We start from the raw sequence: 15,401 nt of genomic DNA, 5'->3' as shown, positions 1-15,401 counted from the left end.
GGGTGTGAGCCACCAATGTGGATTCTGGGAATTGAACCCAGGTCCTTTGGGAGAGCAGTCAGTGCTCGGAGTCTCTGAGCCATCTCCTCAGCCTGCTGTTTGTTCTTCTCTAGTCAACATTTAGAAATAGTTTCCTGATTGATTTCAGCAGCTATACTAGTATTTTCCTAGCCTTGCCCTTCTCTGCCTTCACGGCTAACCCCAAATGCACACTGGAATTGCTTTTCACGTTTTTCTCAGTGGACTCTCGGAAGCTGAGGAAATTATAGCCACAGACTCTGAGCGAGACTTACACGACAGTGGTGTTTTAGTGGTTCCTCTCTATTTATAAGTTTTATTTTTATTCGGTATTAATGTGTGTGAGGGTGCGTGTGTCATAGCATGCTTGGGAGGGCAGGGGGCAACTCTGTGGAATCAGTTCTCACCCTCCACCTTTCCATGGGTTTTGGAGGTCAGACTGGGGTGGTTATGGTGTGAAGCAAGCGCATTTACCCACTGAGCCATCTGACCTCCCTCTCCTAACGTCAGTGAGCTGTAGCCTGACTTTTACATGGCCGGGGTATGTGATATTCATTTTCTGCTCTGTATTACATGTTCTGTCTTCAGTTTCAAAGGTGCCTGTGACTCTACAGTAGCTGTTTGCTGAAGAACGAATTAGTGGCTGGAATTCTGTATCCCCTGCAATTCCAAAATGGTCCTTGTGCCATGCAGGCAATATTCTTTTTTTTTTTTTTTTAAAGATTTATTTATTATGTATACAGTGTTCTGTCTGCATAGACACCTGCAGGTCAGAAGAGGGCACCTGATCTCTTTATGGATGGTTGTGAGCCACCATGTGGTTGCTGGGAATTGAACTCATGACCTCTGGAAGAACAGCCAGTGCTCTTAACCTATGAGCCATCTCTCCAGCCCCCGGCAATATTCTTAATTAGAAGGCTGAGTTAACTTTCTTGCCTCCAGTTAGTTAAGGTCATGTCACATCCTAGTTTTCTTCACATTTAGACCTTGACTTGTTGTGGTTGTTTTTAACTTTCCCTAAATTTTCAATAACATTTTTCTTTTCTTGTTGCGGAACAAGGAGTCCACAAGTCATTGTGTGTGTCCGTGTACTGTTCCTGTTGCTTCATCCATTTCCTACCCAGGACCTCTGTCTGTCCTTCTGCTTCCGTCTCTGCCCCTCTCTCTGTCTGTTGTCAACCTGTTGTCCGGGGCTTCATGTTGATCCCGGGTTATCACCACTGTTTTATTTTTATTTTTCCCCTCTGTGACTGACATTTTCGTTTTGCTGGAGTACATACTTTAGCAGCTTTCTCAGACACGATATGGGAAGTTAAGGTGTCTGAGTTCTTGTTGGCATAACTTGACTTCCCCTTAATTGATAAGCTGGCCAAAACTCTAGTTTAAAGACAGTCTTCCCTACTGATTTCAAAATGAGTGTTTTTAGGGTTCAGTGTTGATGGGAAGCCTGGTGCTGGTCGGCTTTTAGTTCTCATGTTAATGTCCAGGGTTTTTTAAACCTTGGTAGCACTTGGATTTCTCTGGAAATAGCACAATGATGTATGTAAGTGCTGGGAAGTTGTGGGAATGGAGACATGGGTCTTCTTCAGTTTGGGGAAGCTTCTGTCTCTTCACCTGGAATTTTCTTTTATCTTCTCTGTTCTCTGTTTCTGTTATCTCTCTGTTCTCTGTTTCTGTTATCTCTCTGTTCTCTGGCTACACTATACTCTCAAGGGTTCTCTCTGATTCAGTGAACTTTCCTACCCCTTTCTATTTCTATTTTATCTTTTGTTGGTTTGTTTCAGCCAGGGTCCCCTGCCCAGGCTGACCTTGAACTATTGATCTTCCTGAATCTACCTTCCATGTGCTGGGATGACAGACTTGTGCACTACACCCAGTGTGTACATGCTTGGGTGTACATTTAATTTTATTTTTCAGATCTATGGCATTTAAAATTTACTACATTTAATTAATTAATTAGCTAACTAATTGTATATTCATTCCTCTGTGTAGGTCTCACGGATCAAACTCAGGTAGTCAACCTTGGTGGCAAATGCCTTAACCCACAGAACCATCTCACCAGCCCAGATCTAGGGCATTTTTTAACTGAAATGATCACATTTTTAACATCTAATTATTCTTTCTCGTTGGAATCTTTATCCTCAGCATTTTATTTTGCTGGAAGAATATTCCTCTTGGATGTATCCAGAGCTGCTAATTAGCGTTTTTCTCCAAAATTCTCTCAGCTGTGATTTATGTGTTTCTTCCGTTGCTCCGTGTGTATTCAGGGTTTTGTTGGTTGGTTGTGGCTCTCCACCCACATCTGGTAAGCCCTGGTAGTTGTGTGGGCTCTTGTGTTGTCGGTGGTTCAGTACTGTTTGCCTGCTGGATGGGAGGGTAAGGACAACACGTTTGTGTGCCCGCTGATTCATGGGCAGGGCTTCCTCTGAGGCGCAGCATCCACACTGGCAGCCTGGCTGTCCTCAGGCCATATGCTGAGACTCCCTAGGAGCCTTCCATCCCTTCAGGCTGTTGTTATTTTATTATCTCTGTGTCCCAAACAGGAGACTTCTTGTCTTCTTAGAATAGATGCATTCTCTTTGCACATAGGCACCTACTAACCCCACCAACATCCTCTTAATAGTTCCTTTAAAGAAAAGGGAAATGAATAGAAAGAAAATATAAATGACCCGCCAGGTCATTTCCAACCTTATTTACCCCATATTGGAAAACTGTCTTGAGCTTAGATGTAGCTCAGCTGACAGGGTGTGCTTCATCTGCACGGGCCCCAGGTTGGAGCATCAGCACTATATACTTCTCCAGAGCTTTTCCATAAAACAAGGGAATGATTCCCTTTCTCTGGTGTGACTGTGGTGGGGGTTAAACAAAAAGGAAAACTGCGTAAAGGCTGAGGGTCAGCCTACAATGATGGTATCAGACCCGTGTCATCCCCGAGTCCACGGAAGTCTTTCAGGGCCACGCCCCACATGCTACCATCTCCACCTGCTGTGTCAGAGTTTCATGGCCACGTTTCCCTTCTCATTGAGTTGGTAGAGCGAGCACTCATGGGCTGGACCCTCATTCACTCATTCAGAAGACTTTGTTCTGTTGAGTGTGTCTAGAGAGAGGAAACAGCTTCTCCCCAGCTGTGCTACTGGCCCCTCACCAGGACGGGTGCATGGATTTTCATTAATTTTTATGTCCAGGGAGGGGATTAGTTTTTTGAGACAGGTTTTCACTAAGTAGCTCTGGCTGTCCCGGAACTTGCCATATAGACTAGGCTGTCCTGGAACTCGTAGAGATCCACCTGCCTCTGCCTATCAAGTGCTTCATAGGTGTTTTGGGGGACTGGAGGTAATAAGATAAAGGAGAGAGACACAGCGATCCCTCAGATTTTGTCATTTGGAGCCCTTTGGTAGGTCAGGAGCTCTGAACATGGCACTTGGTCCTGGTTGCTGGGGGATAGCTGACCCTGGGAGTACTTGAACCCGCAGCCACAGCAGAAGAAATCTACAGGCCCTTTGCTCCTGCTGAGCCGCTTTGGGCATTGTCCAGAGCTCAGCAGGTGGAGCTCAGCATGGGGCATCAGGACCTTTGTGTGGCTTTGAGCACACCTCCCTCGCCCTGGGTCCTTTCCCCGGAGCGATAAGGTGCTTTCATAGCTAGGAGGGATTGCCTCCTGAGCCTAACACCATCCACAAAGGTCCCTTTCACCGCCCTGCAGATGCCTCCCCAGTTGCCAGGGGAGACGGGGAAGCAGCCTGCTTGCACCTCCGCCGCAGATGGCAGCTTCCAGGAAAGGGCCCAGAGGAGAGGAAGGGACCACCCCGGGGGAGAGCAGTTTGATTCGCGGGTACCCTGCCTCGCTCCATCCATCCCTTGTCTGGGTGTCTTTCAGGGGTCATGGCTGGCTTCAACATGGGAGGAGACCTGAGGGAGCCCACTGCCAGCATACCTCTAGGCTCCCTGGCAGCGGTTGGCATCTCGTAAGTTCCCCTCTTAGCAAGCAGTCTGGGCTGGAGAATGGGAGAGACAACCCCAGGCAGAAGCGGCACTGCCCCTTTTGTTCTGAGAGTGCCCCGGCTGGGACCAACCTACTTCGTATTCCAATCCTCCTTTTCACACTCGGTGGGCTGGAAAATTCACGTCTGGTGGGTTCAGACACTGCCCTTTCACACCTCCTGCCTCAGAATGCTTTGGGAGGAGGAAGGTCATGAATGCAAAGCAGATCCTTCCCTTACCCCACCCCCTCAACCACCCTGCCTCTCCTCAACCCTCATTTTGAATTTGAGGGTTTTTGTTTTTTTTTTTAAACCACTGAGTTCCCAGGGTCGTGGTGGGCACATGGAGATGAAGCATGTTGCAGACACAGACTAACGTCTGCATCCCATTCGTCAGCTTTCTGAGCTTCTATGAGTGTGTGTGTGTGTGTGTGTGTGTGTGAGAGAGAGAGAGAGAGAGAGAGAGAGAGAGAGAGAGAGAGAGAGAGAGAGAGAGAGAGAGTGTGACTGTGTGAGTGTATGTAGGTCGGTGTTCGAGTATATGTTCTCCATGTGTGCACCTTACGGATGGAGGGAGAGGCTGCGTGCTAGGGTGAGTAGGGGAAGCCCAGAGATGGGTCTCTTTCTTCCCCTCCTGGTCCTCCAGGGTTGTTAGTTTCTGGAGTTTTAGTTCCCACTGCGCCGCAGACTGTGACATGGCCTTGGGTCTGATTTTGATCCTCGAGAGTCTCGTGCTGTTTCCCGTGTAGGGGCAGAAGGGTGCATCTCTGCCTTCATTGGACAGGTGGGAAGACAGTAAGGTCGCAGGCAGAACCCTGATGTGAGCAGCTAACGGGGCCTGTACACCACAGTACTTTCAAACATTAAAATATCCACCCGCAAACGCTTACCACAGTGACTCCATTGCCACCAGCCAGGCATGGGGCTCCCGGCCATGTGTGTAAAATGAGGCAACAACATTGGGAAGAAAAGGAAGAGGACAGGAAGAACGGAGTGGGAGGGAGGAAGAGAAAGAAGGTTCCACATGAGCAGCCTGCCCTGCTTTAGAGGGAGTCGGAAGTCAGAGGAGTCTTGGTGTAGCCCGTCATTGCCCAGATGGGAATGGGCGGACCTCGGGATCATGTGACTTATTCTCCCACACAGAGCAGCTTGGTGGCAGAGCCAGGCTATGGCTCTGTCTTTTAATTCTCCCCTGTGTATTAGTTTGATTTCTGTTGCTGTGATAAAACACCGTGACCTTGGGGAGGAAAGGGTTTATTTCAGCTTCCAGTTTATGGTCCACCCTGGAGGGAAGTCAGGTTGGAGGCAGGAACTAAAGCAGAGGATGGATGGAGGAGTGATGCTTACTGGCTTGCTCCCCAACCCACCCAGGGGTACTGGCAGCACCTTCAGTGGGCTGGACCCTCCACCACCCATCATTAATCAAGAAAATGCCCCCACACTCACCTACAGGTCACAGGCCAACCTTACAGAGACATTTTCTCAGTTGAGGTTCCCTCTTCCCAGATGACACTAGCTTGTGCCAAGTTGACAAAATACTAAGTACTTGTTATCTGTGGACTAGAGACCAGAGGCCCGAGAGATGACAGGGTAGTTCTTCTGCTGGAGGAAGATGGATGGGCTGGGGGACAGCAGGTCAACCCGGGCAAATCATGGCGGCTGGGCTTCCCATTTCCCCACCTCAACATCCTTCTTTAATGTAAGAATGAAAACACGGCTACCCTGGTTCCAGAGGAGAAAGAGGAAAAAGAAATGCAGCTTCCCAGGCTAGCTCTGGGGTTTCACGGCTGACCTTCTTTCATGACACAGGCTCCCACAGAAAACCGACCAGGCTTGGCGGGGTGGGCTGGGCCGGGTGGCAGCTCTCTCTCTCTTGGGTTTTGCAGGTGGTTCCTGTACATCATCTTCACCTTCCTGCTTGGTGCCATCTGCACCCGAGAGGCCCTCCGCTCCGACTTCCTGATAGCTGAAAAGGTGAGTGCATCCCTGCTCCCCAAAGGGCTCAGTCTGCAGGGCTTACTTGTCCCACGAACACACAGCTGCCTCCCCTTGTAGCTCTGCCTGGGAATCTGTCTTCAGCCCAGGACCAAATCAGGGTTTGGGACAGGCATGTGGGAAATGTGCAGCATCTGTCCATGGATCCTTAGGATGTTCTCCGATCCCAGCATCCAGAGAGGGACATGAATGCAGAAGACTGGATAATAGGGTCAAAGACATCAAGACAGAGGGTGGGTAGGCAGCTCTGTTGGTGAAATGTTTGAGTGAAAGCCTGAGGCCCCTCGCTGGCCCCCGGGACCCTGTAAAATGCTTGGAGTGGTGCCACCCACTTGCAGTTCGCGCACCGGGCAGTGGACACAGGAGGATCTGGGGCTTTCTGGCCAACCAGCCTAGCCTGTGTAGTGAGTGCAGGTGTCAGGGAGAAAGAACCCTGTCTCAGAAAACGAGGAGGAGGTCCAGCAAGATAGCTCAGCAGGCTAAGGTTCTTTCTGCCAAGCTTGAGGACCTAAGTTACAGCTCCCAACTGCCATGATGGAAGGAGAAAAATGGAAATTTGTTCTCTTACCACACATGCTCCATGGCATGAATGTGAATAAGTACACACACACACACACACACACACACACACACACACATCATGTAAGTTAAAAAAAACCACATTAACAAATATAGAGCTTCTGAGGTCAACACCCAAGGTTGACCTCTGCCCTCCACATACTCACATGCACCTGTTCATGATCCAACATGCAGAGAGATGGGGGGAGGCGACAGAGAGGGAGGGAGACAGAGACACACACAGTGGGAGTGGTGGTGACCAGCGCAGACAGAAGAGTCCAGTATTTTGAATTCTTGTCTCCTCAGTCTTTACATTTTTGCCTGTAGCTTCCGCTGCCACGTGGAAGTCCTGCTCAAAAGAGGTGGAGGAGGGGAGAAGTGGACAGGGAGGTGGGGGAGGGGAGGAGAGGAGGGGTGCAGTGGACAGGGAGGTGGGGGAGGGGAGGGTGCAGTGGAGAGCGGGCATGGCATGGAGGCAGGCCGGTTCCCCTAAGAATCTCAGCAACTCTGGGTTGGTCTGGCTGCAACATCTTTGTTTCTGGGGGACAAACTGGGTCGGATTAGTGAATTCCTTGAGTTCCGTAGCTTCATTTACTGACTGGAGGTCATGTGACACCATGGGTACTTATTTGGCATTGCTGAAGTCACAAGAATAAGATTTTCTGAAAAATTCCCTAAAACTCCTCTTGTGCCTCAAGTTGGCGGAGGAAAAGACTCTGAAATTCCCATCATTTCCCAAGGAAGAAGGCCAGTTAGGGAGGGTCTCCCGAGAACGCCCACTCTCTTCTCTTGTGTGGAGCTGATCTGCACGCAGGGGCAGGGATGGCGGGAAGCTGATGGGGAGATGGAACTTAATTTTAAAGATGTGCTTGAGTTTGATCTCACATTCATCTGGGTCTCTTTTTAGGGTGCGTAGACTCCAGTACAGGTATACTTGTTTTCAGAGGTCATGACCTTAGTACAAGAGCAGGATGGGAAGGGAGAAGAGATCAGGTCATGAGAGAGCTGGCCCAGAGCCCCAAATCTGAGGGAAGAAATGTTTGTCTCCAGTTATGTACACACACACACACACACACACACACACACTCACATATACTCACACACACACACACACACACACTCATACACTCACACATACACACACAGACACACACTCACATATACTCACACACACACTCAAACACTCACATATACTCACATATACTCACACACACACTCACACACACACACACTCTCACACATATACTCACATATACTTACACACACACTCACACATATACTCACATACACACACACTCACATATACTCACACACACTCAGACACTCTCACACATATACTCACACATACTCACACATATACTCACACACACACTCACACACACATTCACACATATACTCACATATACACACACACACTCACACACTCACACACACATGGTTTCATCAGCAGTTTGACCTTCACGGGCCCCTTCTCAGTGACAAGTGTGGCTGTACCTGAGAAACTGAGGTGCAAGAAGCCACTGAAGCCAAGAAGGAAGCTTCACCAGGGACACCTGCTTGCTGCTTGTCTGCCGCTGTGGGGTGGAGGTGTGTGTGTGTGTGTGGGGGGGGAGCTGGCTAGCTCTGCCTGCCTCTAAAGCAGCTTCCTCTCTAGCAGCTCCCTCCATGATGCTCCCTTCACACATTAGAGGCTCTGGTCTGGAGAGAGAGAGAGGCAGATTTCCTGCTGGGGTGTGCCTCACTTTCCTCTGCTTTGGAGGCAAAGCTCAGCATGGACATGTGTGGCAGGCCAGCTCCTACTTTTAAAGGGTTCCTATGAGGACGAGAGAGGAATAATAACCTTGTAGATAGATAGCGGAGAGGAGACAGACAGAAACACAGGACAGCTTCGGGAGGACCTGGGTCAATACCCAAAGGCCCAGGACTTTATTCCAAAGGGCTTTTTAATAACAATGCCAAGGGGCGAGGCAGAAGACCTCCCCCTTGCTAGGTACAGCCAAGTGTAGACCCTTCCAAACACTGGTAACCATGACTGTGGTCGTCCAATCATCCCCTTATGCAGCCCTGCTGGGTAAAGCAAGGTCAGATTCTCGGACTCTGAGTAATTTGGGCCTCCACAGACATGGGAGAGGCTTTGTAACCAAGGAAGACCGTCACAGCATAGGTCAAAAACATGTCCAGAGTTGCGGGCTACAGCCTCCAGAGCCGGTGGGTGGAAGGTCCTCAGTCAGTAATGAACTTGCCAACAGAGGGAACTCTCTTGGGAATGCTGCCTGTCTTGGACGGTGAGACAAGTAGGCACGGCCAGTTGGTAGCACCCTCTAGGCAGGCTTGGCTGTGGTGTGTGGGGATGTCCGTACGTACACGTGCTGGGGTGAAAAGTGAAGCATAGGCTGTGGAGGGAACCTGAGACCATTTCCTGGGATAGGCCACTGTAAGGCCCACGAAGAAAAGCAAGTGGCTGTTCTTGGTTCTCGGCAAATGTAGTGCACGAGTGGACAGGGATGGACCAGCAGGGAAAGCTCCAAGATCAGCATCCTCTTCCCCGAAAGATCACCCGAGATCTTTTCCCAGACTACTTCTCTTCTTCCCTAGTTTGTCTGTCTGTCTGTCTCTCTCTCTGGGTCTGATTCTGTTGCAGTGGCAAGCACTATATTCGGATTGTTGCTTGGGCCACGTGACCTTACCACCAGCACCCAGAGAATTTCGGCTAGTAGAGGTATCTTTACTTTGATGGCCCATTGTCCTGATGTAGTTTATTAAGTCCTTCAGCTCAGGTTCACGTCTCAGCTAGGTCTTGGTTCTAGGCTGGGCCGCATCTGTCAGAGTTCCCCAACATCACCTTGGGACACAGAGCAGCTGGCTTCGGACACACTCTCTGTGCTGGTGGTCTGCATGCCCCTCCAGTGCTTTCCATCAGAACAGTTCTCTTACATGGCTCCTGGTTGTCCTCAGTCCTTTACCATGGGTGCCTGGTCAGCTGATCTGTGTCTGTTGGGGTTCCCTGCAGCTTCTCTGATCTATTTCTAATTCTTTGTCTCCCCAATCCAGTTTTCCCATGCCAGAGGAACTTTCCCTGACTTCAGGTTTCTTCAAATGTTTTACTGTATATGGCAGTTGTGAAATCACCTTTGAAATCACTGGGTGATGCATGGCAGGTGGTTATTAAATTTTAACCCCTTCACACTCCTCATGGGGACATCCTTATAGGTGGAGACATTTATTTTAGGGACATTTTGCCCCCACCTTGCATCCTCCATGTTTAATTCAGTAAGAAAGTGGTCAATCCCACTATTCTCTGTGATAGAGAACTTGTCTAAAGAACAGTATTAGTGGGGATAGATTATGTTCCAAAGTAAACTGCACACACTCCAGGAAGTGGGTGTTTACAACAGGTCAAGAGGACCAAGAATCCTAAGACATGCCAGTTCACAGGATAAGAGCAAGAGAAGTAGAAGAAGATGTCGAAGAGTCTTTGTTCCAGATGGAAATCCCCCAGAGTCAACCCTAATCCTTCAGGCTGGTGGTGGCTTCATGTATCCAGGAGGGACTGTGAAAGCCCATGAGTTTCACTATTGCATGCTGTGCCTGGGATGGGCAGAGCCCATGACTGGTGAGTGGCTGGGGGCATCTGCTCAGTGCCACCACCCACCAGAGTGCCTGCTCCCAGCTGAGCCGGCTTCTGCTCACATCAAAGCCAGTACTGCCTCTCAGAAGCCTCTTTGTGGGAACTGGTTGTCAAGCAAAGGCAGGATTTCGGGGTGTGGAGGCATTGCCTTCTTAGTTTACTTCTACTTGTGGGGGCATTGGGGTACCCCCACAGTAACATCCAGAGGCCACAGGAATTAGATGAGGCAAAATGAGTCCCTGAAGGGAGCGGCCACTGAGGTGGGGAGTCCTTCTGTGGCTGCACAAAGTGGATATCAGGAGCGAAAGAGCAGGAGCAGAGAGCCAGCTGTAACACATGTAATTAATTACTTCCATCAGTAGTTACCGAAAAAAGTAATTTAGGGTTGTTTGCACCCATATAGTCTTTTAGGAAGATAGTTTCATGTGATGGCATGGATGTTGCCTTTTTTAAAAAAAAAATAGAATCATTAATGCACATTTGTTCAAAATAAATTCTCATTTCCATGTCTACCAATATGTTTATCAAGTTTTCAACACAGCATTAATATGAAAATGACTCGGTTCTGCGGGAACTGGGAACAAGCTGTGGGGTTTATTCCTCATCTATCTATGTTGCCTGCCGAGCCTTTACCAAGCCAGGACAGTAACCTTAGTAAATGCTTCCTGCATGCCTGGGTGGATGGTAAAAGAAGAGCTAGGATTCAGCAGAGAAAGAGGTGGATTGTAAGAATTCTGTTGTTTATCTAGATGTAAGGGCCAACAGTTTAGCTAATTTACAAAAATAGACTGAATAATACTTTTATATAAAAAGTAGTAACTGAGCAGACCATTCCAAACACAGTTCATCAATGGAACATAAACTAGTCATGCTTGGGTGATCCCTGCTCTGACCCCAGCCCAAATGTTTTGGAAGAACCCCAGGGTGTATCTGTGGAAGGCAGCCCAAGATGAAGTCACCAGTGATGACCAGTCACGGAGATCACGGAGCCAGACACCGACCAAGTGCCTGGGGTCCAGCCAGCACTGGAGGGGTGCAGACTGGGGAGTATCATTCCAGTGGATGGACATGCTTTAATGAAAAGAAAAAGTTACACACACACACACACACACACACACACACACACACACACACACACACACAAGCATGCACACACACGTGCACATGCCTGCATGCACACAATTTTCTCACAGATTCCACATCTACACATTCAATCTCTAGATTAAAAACTTTTCAGAAAAAAATTGCAAGACTGCTGGGTGTGGTGATGCACGCCTTTGATCCCAGCACTAGGAATGCAGAGGCAGGCCAATCTCTTTGAGTTCGAGGCCAGCCTGGTCTACAATAGTGAGTTCCAGGATAGCCAGAGCTACATAATAAGACCCTGTCTCAACACCCTGACCCCAATTGCATCTGTTCTAAAGATAGCTTTTCTCTTCATTAGCCCTAACGAATTCAACCATTTGCATTAGGTATGATGTAATCTAGAAATGAATGAGAGTATATAGGAGGATGTAGGTGGATTATAGCTAGACATTATGCCATTTTATATCGGGCACCTGAGCATCCAGATTCAGATACCCTTGGGGTCCCGGAAGCCATCCTCCATCAACAGTAAAGCATGATTTCCTAGCCTCTTGGGTGAGAAGCAGTCAGGTTTCTGAAGGACGATCCATGCCTGCCTTTCTGAAACATGTCTTCCATGGAGGCAATGATTGCACTATGCTGTGCCCAGCCACTCCTCACATTGACTGCACGTTAGAATTACCTGGAAAACTTTTTACAAATCAGCGCCCGTGGCCCGCTGAGCACTCATTGAGTCAGACTCTCTGGGGTGATTTCTTAGGTAAAGGCTGAGAAGAGAGACACTGCGTTAAAATTTCAAAATGCTTTTTGATAAAATTGCATCAGTCTTTTATTTATTTATTTTTAAGGCGTCAGCGTTGGATGCATTTGGTAGAGACGACACAAAGAAAGATTACAGCTGGGTCCTCTCATGGAGAAATAACCCCAGAGGCAGTTTCTCTAACAGTTGTGTGCAATCTCCAGGGCTCAGACCCTGCCAAGTGCCCAGGCTTCGCTAATGCCAGCCTCTACTGTGGGTGGAGGCTGAGACACAATTCCAGTGTTCTCCTGAGGAGTGCAGGGCACACTGGTGAGATAAACCACGAGCCTGATTGACTCTCCCACAGGGGAGAGAATAAAAAAATGCCAGCAGAGCACACAAAGTGAGGGGAAACATTGATAACAGTGATTTCCAATAACAAGGTGGTGAGAGAAGCTGGGACAAGCCCGAGAAACCAATGGTATTGAAGCAAGAGGACGATGAGCTCCACCTGGGATGATATGATGCCCGTGGGGAAAAGCTGTCCACGTGGAATAAAGGACAGGATGGCTCTGTAGGGGGCCACATTGAGTCTTCCCAGGCTCTGACCACCTGACCTCCCATTTTGCAGATTATGAGACCCCCATTTAATATTCGAAAGCTCAAAGGACCAGACCCTTTCTTGATGCCTTTTTGCAGCCCCAATAGGTCACATGACTGAGGTTGGGTGGATGACCACTTCAAGTGTGCTGAACGATGCATTGAAAATGAGATGGGGAGAGTTGTCTGCAGGGTACAGGGTACTGGGTGCTGACAGTGCCCTGGCTGAACTGTGTTGGTGAGGAGTGTGAACGTCCAGTGTCCTGCAGATAGCCTCATGTATTTTAAGTTTACTTCTAGCTGGGAGGGTCACATGCACAGAGCTCAGAGGACAACCTGTGGATTGTGAGCTCAAACGGGTTGCTGGGCTTGTAGCCAGTGCCTTGACCTGCTAGGGATACACCAGCCCTGTTGTTGTTTGTAAGTGCCCTCAAGTCAAGAAGCCTGATTAATGCAGGATTTGTTAGTCAGATGATTTCAGTGATAACTTGTGAAACAGGAAGTAGGTTAACCCGGGATTTGGGTTCAGTATGACTTGACCACGTGGACTTGGCCCATTGCTGAAGCAAGGAAATAAAACATAGTTGGCCTGTTTGCATCTCTATTGCTATGATAGAACACTGACCACAAGCAGCTTAGGGAGGAAAGGGTTTATTTGCCTAAAGGTTTCAGTCCGTTTATCAAGGAAAGCCAAGGCAGAGGCTTGAAACAGAAACCAAGATGAACAGTTAAGAAAATGTCTCAGACATGGCCCCAGGCCAAACTGATCTAGGTGGTCCCTCACTTGAGACTTCCTTGGATAACCCTAGATTGCCTCAGGTTGACACCTGAAGCCAGCTAGGACAATGGGAGATGGAGGATCTTCATCAAGAAGGCTGTAAGAGGCCAAGCTGAAAGTTACATCTAACCCATCTGTCCTTGTCATGCAAGTGAGCACTTGAAGTGCACGGTTCTGGTCACTAGGTCTGAAGTAAGGTAGTGTGGAGAGGGGCCTGCCAGTATCAGAAAAGAGAGGCTTCCCAAAGTCCAAATGAGGATTCGTGAGGTGGGTTCATGGCTCCCCCAGGGCACTGCTGCATGGACAGCAGCACCGGTCCCTTGCCAGTTGGCACTAAGGGGAACAGCTTTGTTCTTTCTTGTCCTGTCTCCCGATACCTGTGTGATGTATGGGTTGTGGATTACATCAATCAATTAATTAATTAATTCACCATTTATATTCCTCTGTTGGGCACTGAGAATGCTGGTGTGAAAGATCATAAGGCCTGCCTAGTTGAAGACAGCAGGGTGGTAGAGGAGACTGTGAGAGGTCTATCCTACCCTCATGCCTCATGAGACTATGGGGCAACCTCTGCTATGAGGAGAAGTGAGATGTCTCAAAGAGGAGATGGGGTTTGTCCTGAGCCTTTTTTTTTTATTTAAGATTTTAAAACTATGTGTGTATATCCAAATGAGTTTATGTGCATGCAGATGCCTCTGGAGGCCAGGGGGCATCAGATTCCCTGGGACTGGAGTTACAGACTGTTATAAGCTGCCTGATGTGGGGTGCTGGGGTCTGAACTCGGGTCCTCTGCAAGAACAGTAAGCACTCTTAACCACTGAGCCATCTCTCCAGGCCCCTTGTGCCGATTCTTGATGCTCAGTGTTGAACAATGAGCAGATGAGGGGTGGACGGGGGTCCCAACAGTGAGTGTGGTGCAGGGTGTGGGGCTGGGGGAGTCATGGACTGTTCAGGGTCCACTTATCGACCAATAGGAGTTGTAGCTGGGGCTTTAGGATCAGGGTTCAGTTTGTCACTCTGCCAGAAAATTCTCGAGCCTGACTGGAACCATAGCCAGCCACCAGTTCTCCAAGTGTGGTTTCTGGCCATGGCATCACCATTCCCTTGGAACCTTCAGGACATCCATATTCCTAGGCAACCCCTGCACACCTCCTGAATCTGAAATACTAAAAATAGGGCCCAGAAACCCATGGTTCAAGAGGCACTGAGATGAATCCAGCGCCTACCCAATTTGAGAACTAGTATATAGTCCGTATAAGACATGAACTAACCTGAACTAGTGGGCTGAGCAGAGTGGGCTGGGGAGTGGAGGCCCTAGCCCTGAGGCTGAGCTGGGGGAAGCAGTGTATAAATAGGTGGCGAGTGGGAAGGTGCACTGGGGGGTAGAAAGGTCGAGGCTTGGTCTGACTGGCATAGCACATCTGTAATCCCAGAACTTGGGAGGTGGAGGTGGAGTATTGTGAATTAAGGACAACCAGGATTTATAGAAAGACTCTGTCTCAGTGGACAAAACAAACCAACAAAATCAGCCAACCCCAGGGTTAGGCCCTAGAAACATTCAGAGGCTCATTTCTGGCTGTGCCATCCTGATGACTTGATTGGGAATCCCTGGGACCCACGTGAAAAGCCAGATGGATTGTCACATGTCTGCAATCCCAGGATTTCTACAGCAAGATGGGAGGTGGAGGAAAGAGAACCCTCTGGAAGTTTGCAGGTCATCTAAACTAGAATACGCAGTGCAGAGGCAAGCAAGAGAGACCCTGCCTCAAAGCGTACGGTGAGGAGTGATGGTCCAGGTCCTCTTCCAACCTGCAAGGTGTACAGGGGTACAGAGCACCCCCCCCCAGATAAACAGTAAATATTTGTAAAATATTTTTTTTTAAAAAAGCAATGTTGGTCATTGAATAATTATATTAAATTCCAGTCACTGTCGTACAAGGCCTAAGATAATTAATTTATAAAGAGAAAAGTTTGGGTTGGTAAGATGCCTCAGCAGGTAAACAGACGCATGCAGTCAAG

General features: G+C 48.6%; 1 protein-coding gene across 2 annotated transcripts in view; it reads left to right on the top strand.

The window, feature by feature from the left end:
• Slc12a8 (solute carrier family 12 member 8) overlaps positions 1-15,401 on the top strand; it is a 133,378-nt gene that overhangs the window by 62,021 nt on the left and 55,956 nt on the right. For both annotated transcript variants that reach the window (XM_059277132.1, XM_059277131.1), the window contains exons 5-6: positions 3,896-3,983; positions 5,885-5,972. In XM_059277132.1, the coding sequence (XP_059133115.1) occupies positions 3,896-3,983; positions 5,885-5,972 (176 nt within the window). The remainder of the gene's footprint in view (positions 1-3,895; positions 3,984-5,884; positions 5,973-15,401) is intronic.

This window comes from Peromyscus eremicus, chromosome 12 (assembly GCF_949786415.1).
Source record: "Peromyscus eremicus chromosome 12, PerEre_H2_v1, whole genome shotgun sequence".
Classification (NCBI taxonomy): domain Eukaryota; kingdom Metazoa; phylum Chordata; class Mammalia; order Rodentia; family Cricetidae; genus Peromyscus; species Peromyscus eremicus.
This window is presented reverse-complemented; position numbering and strand designations above follow the sequence as displayed.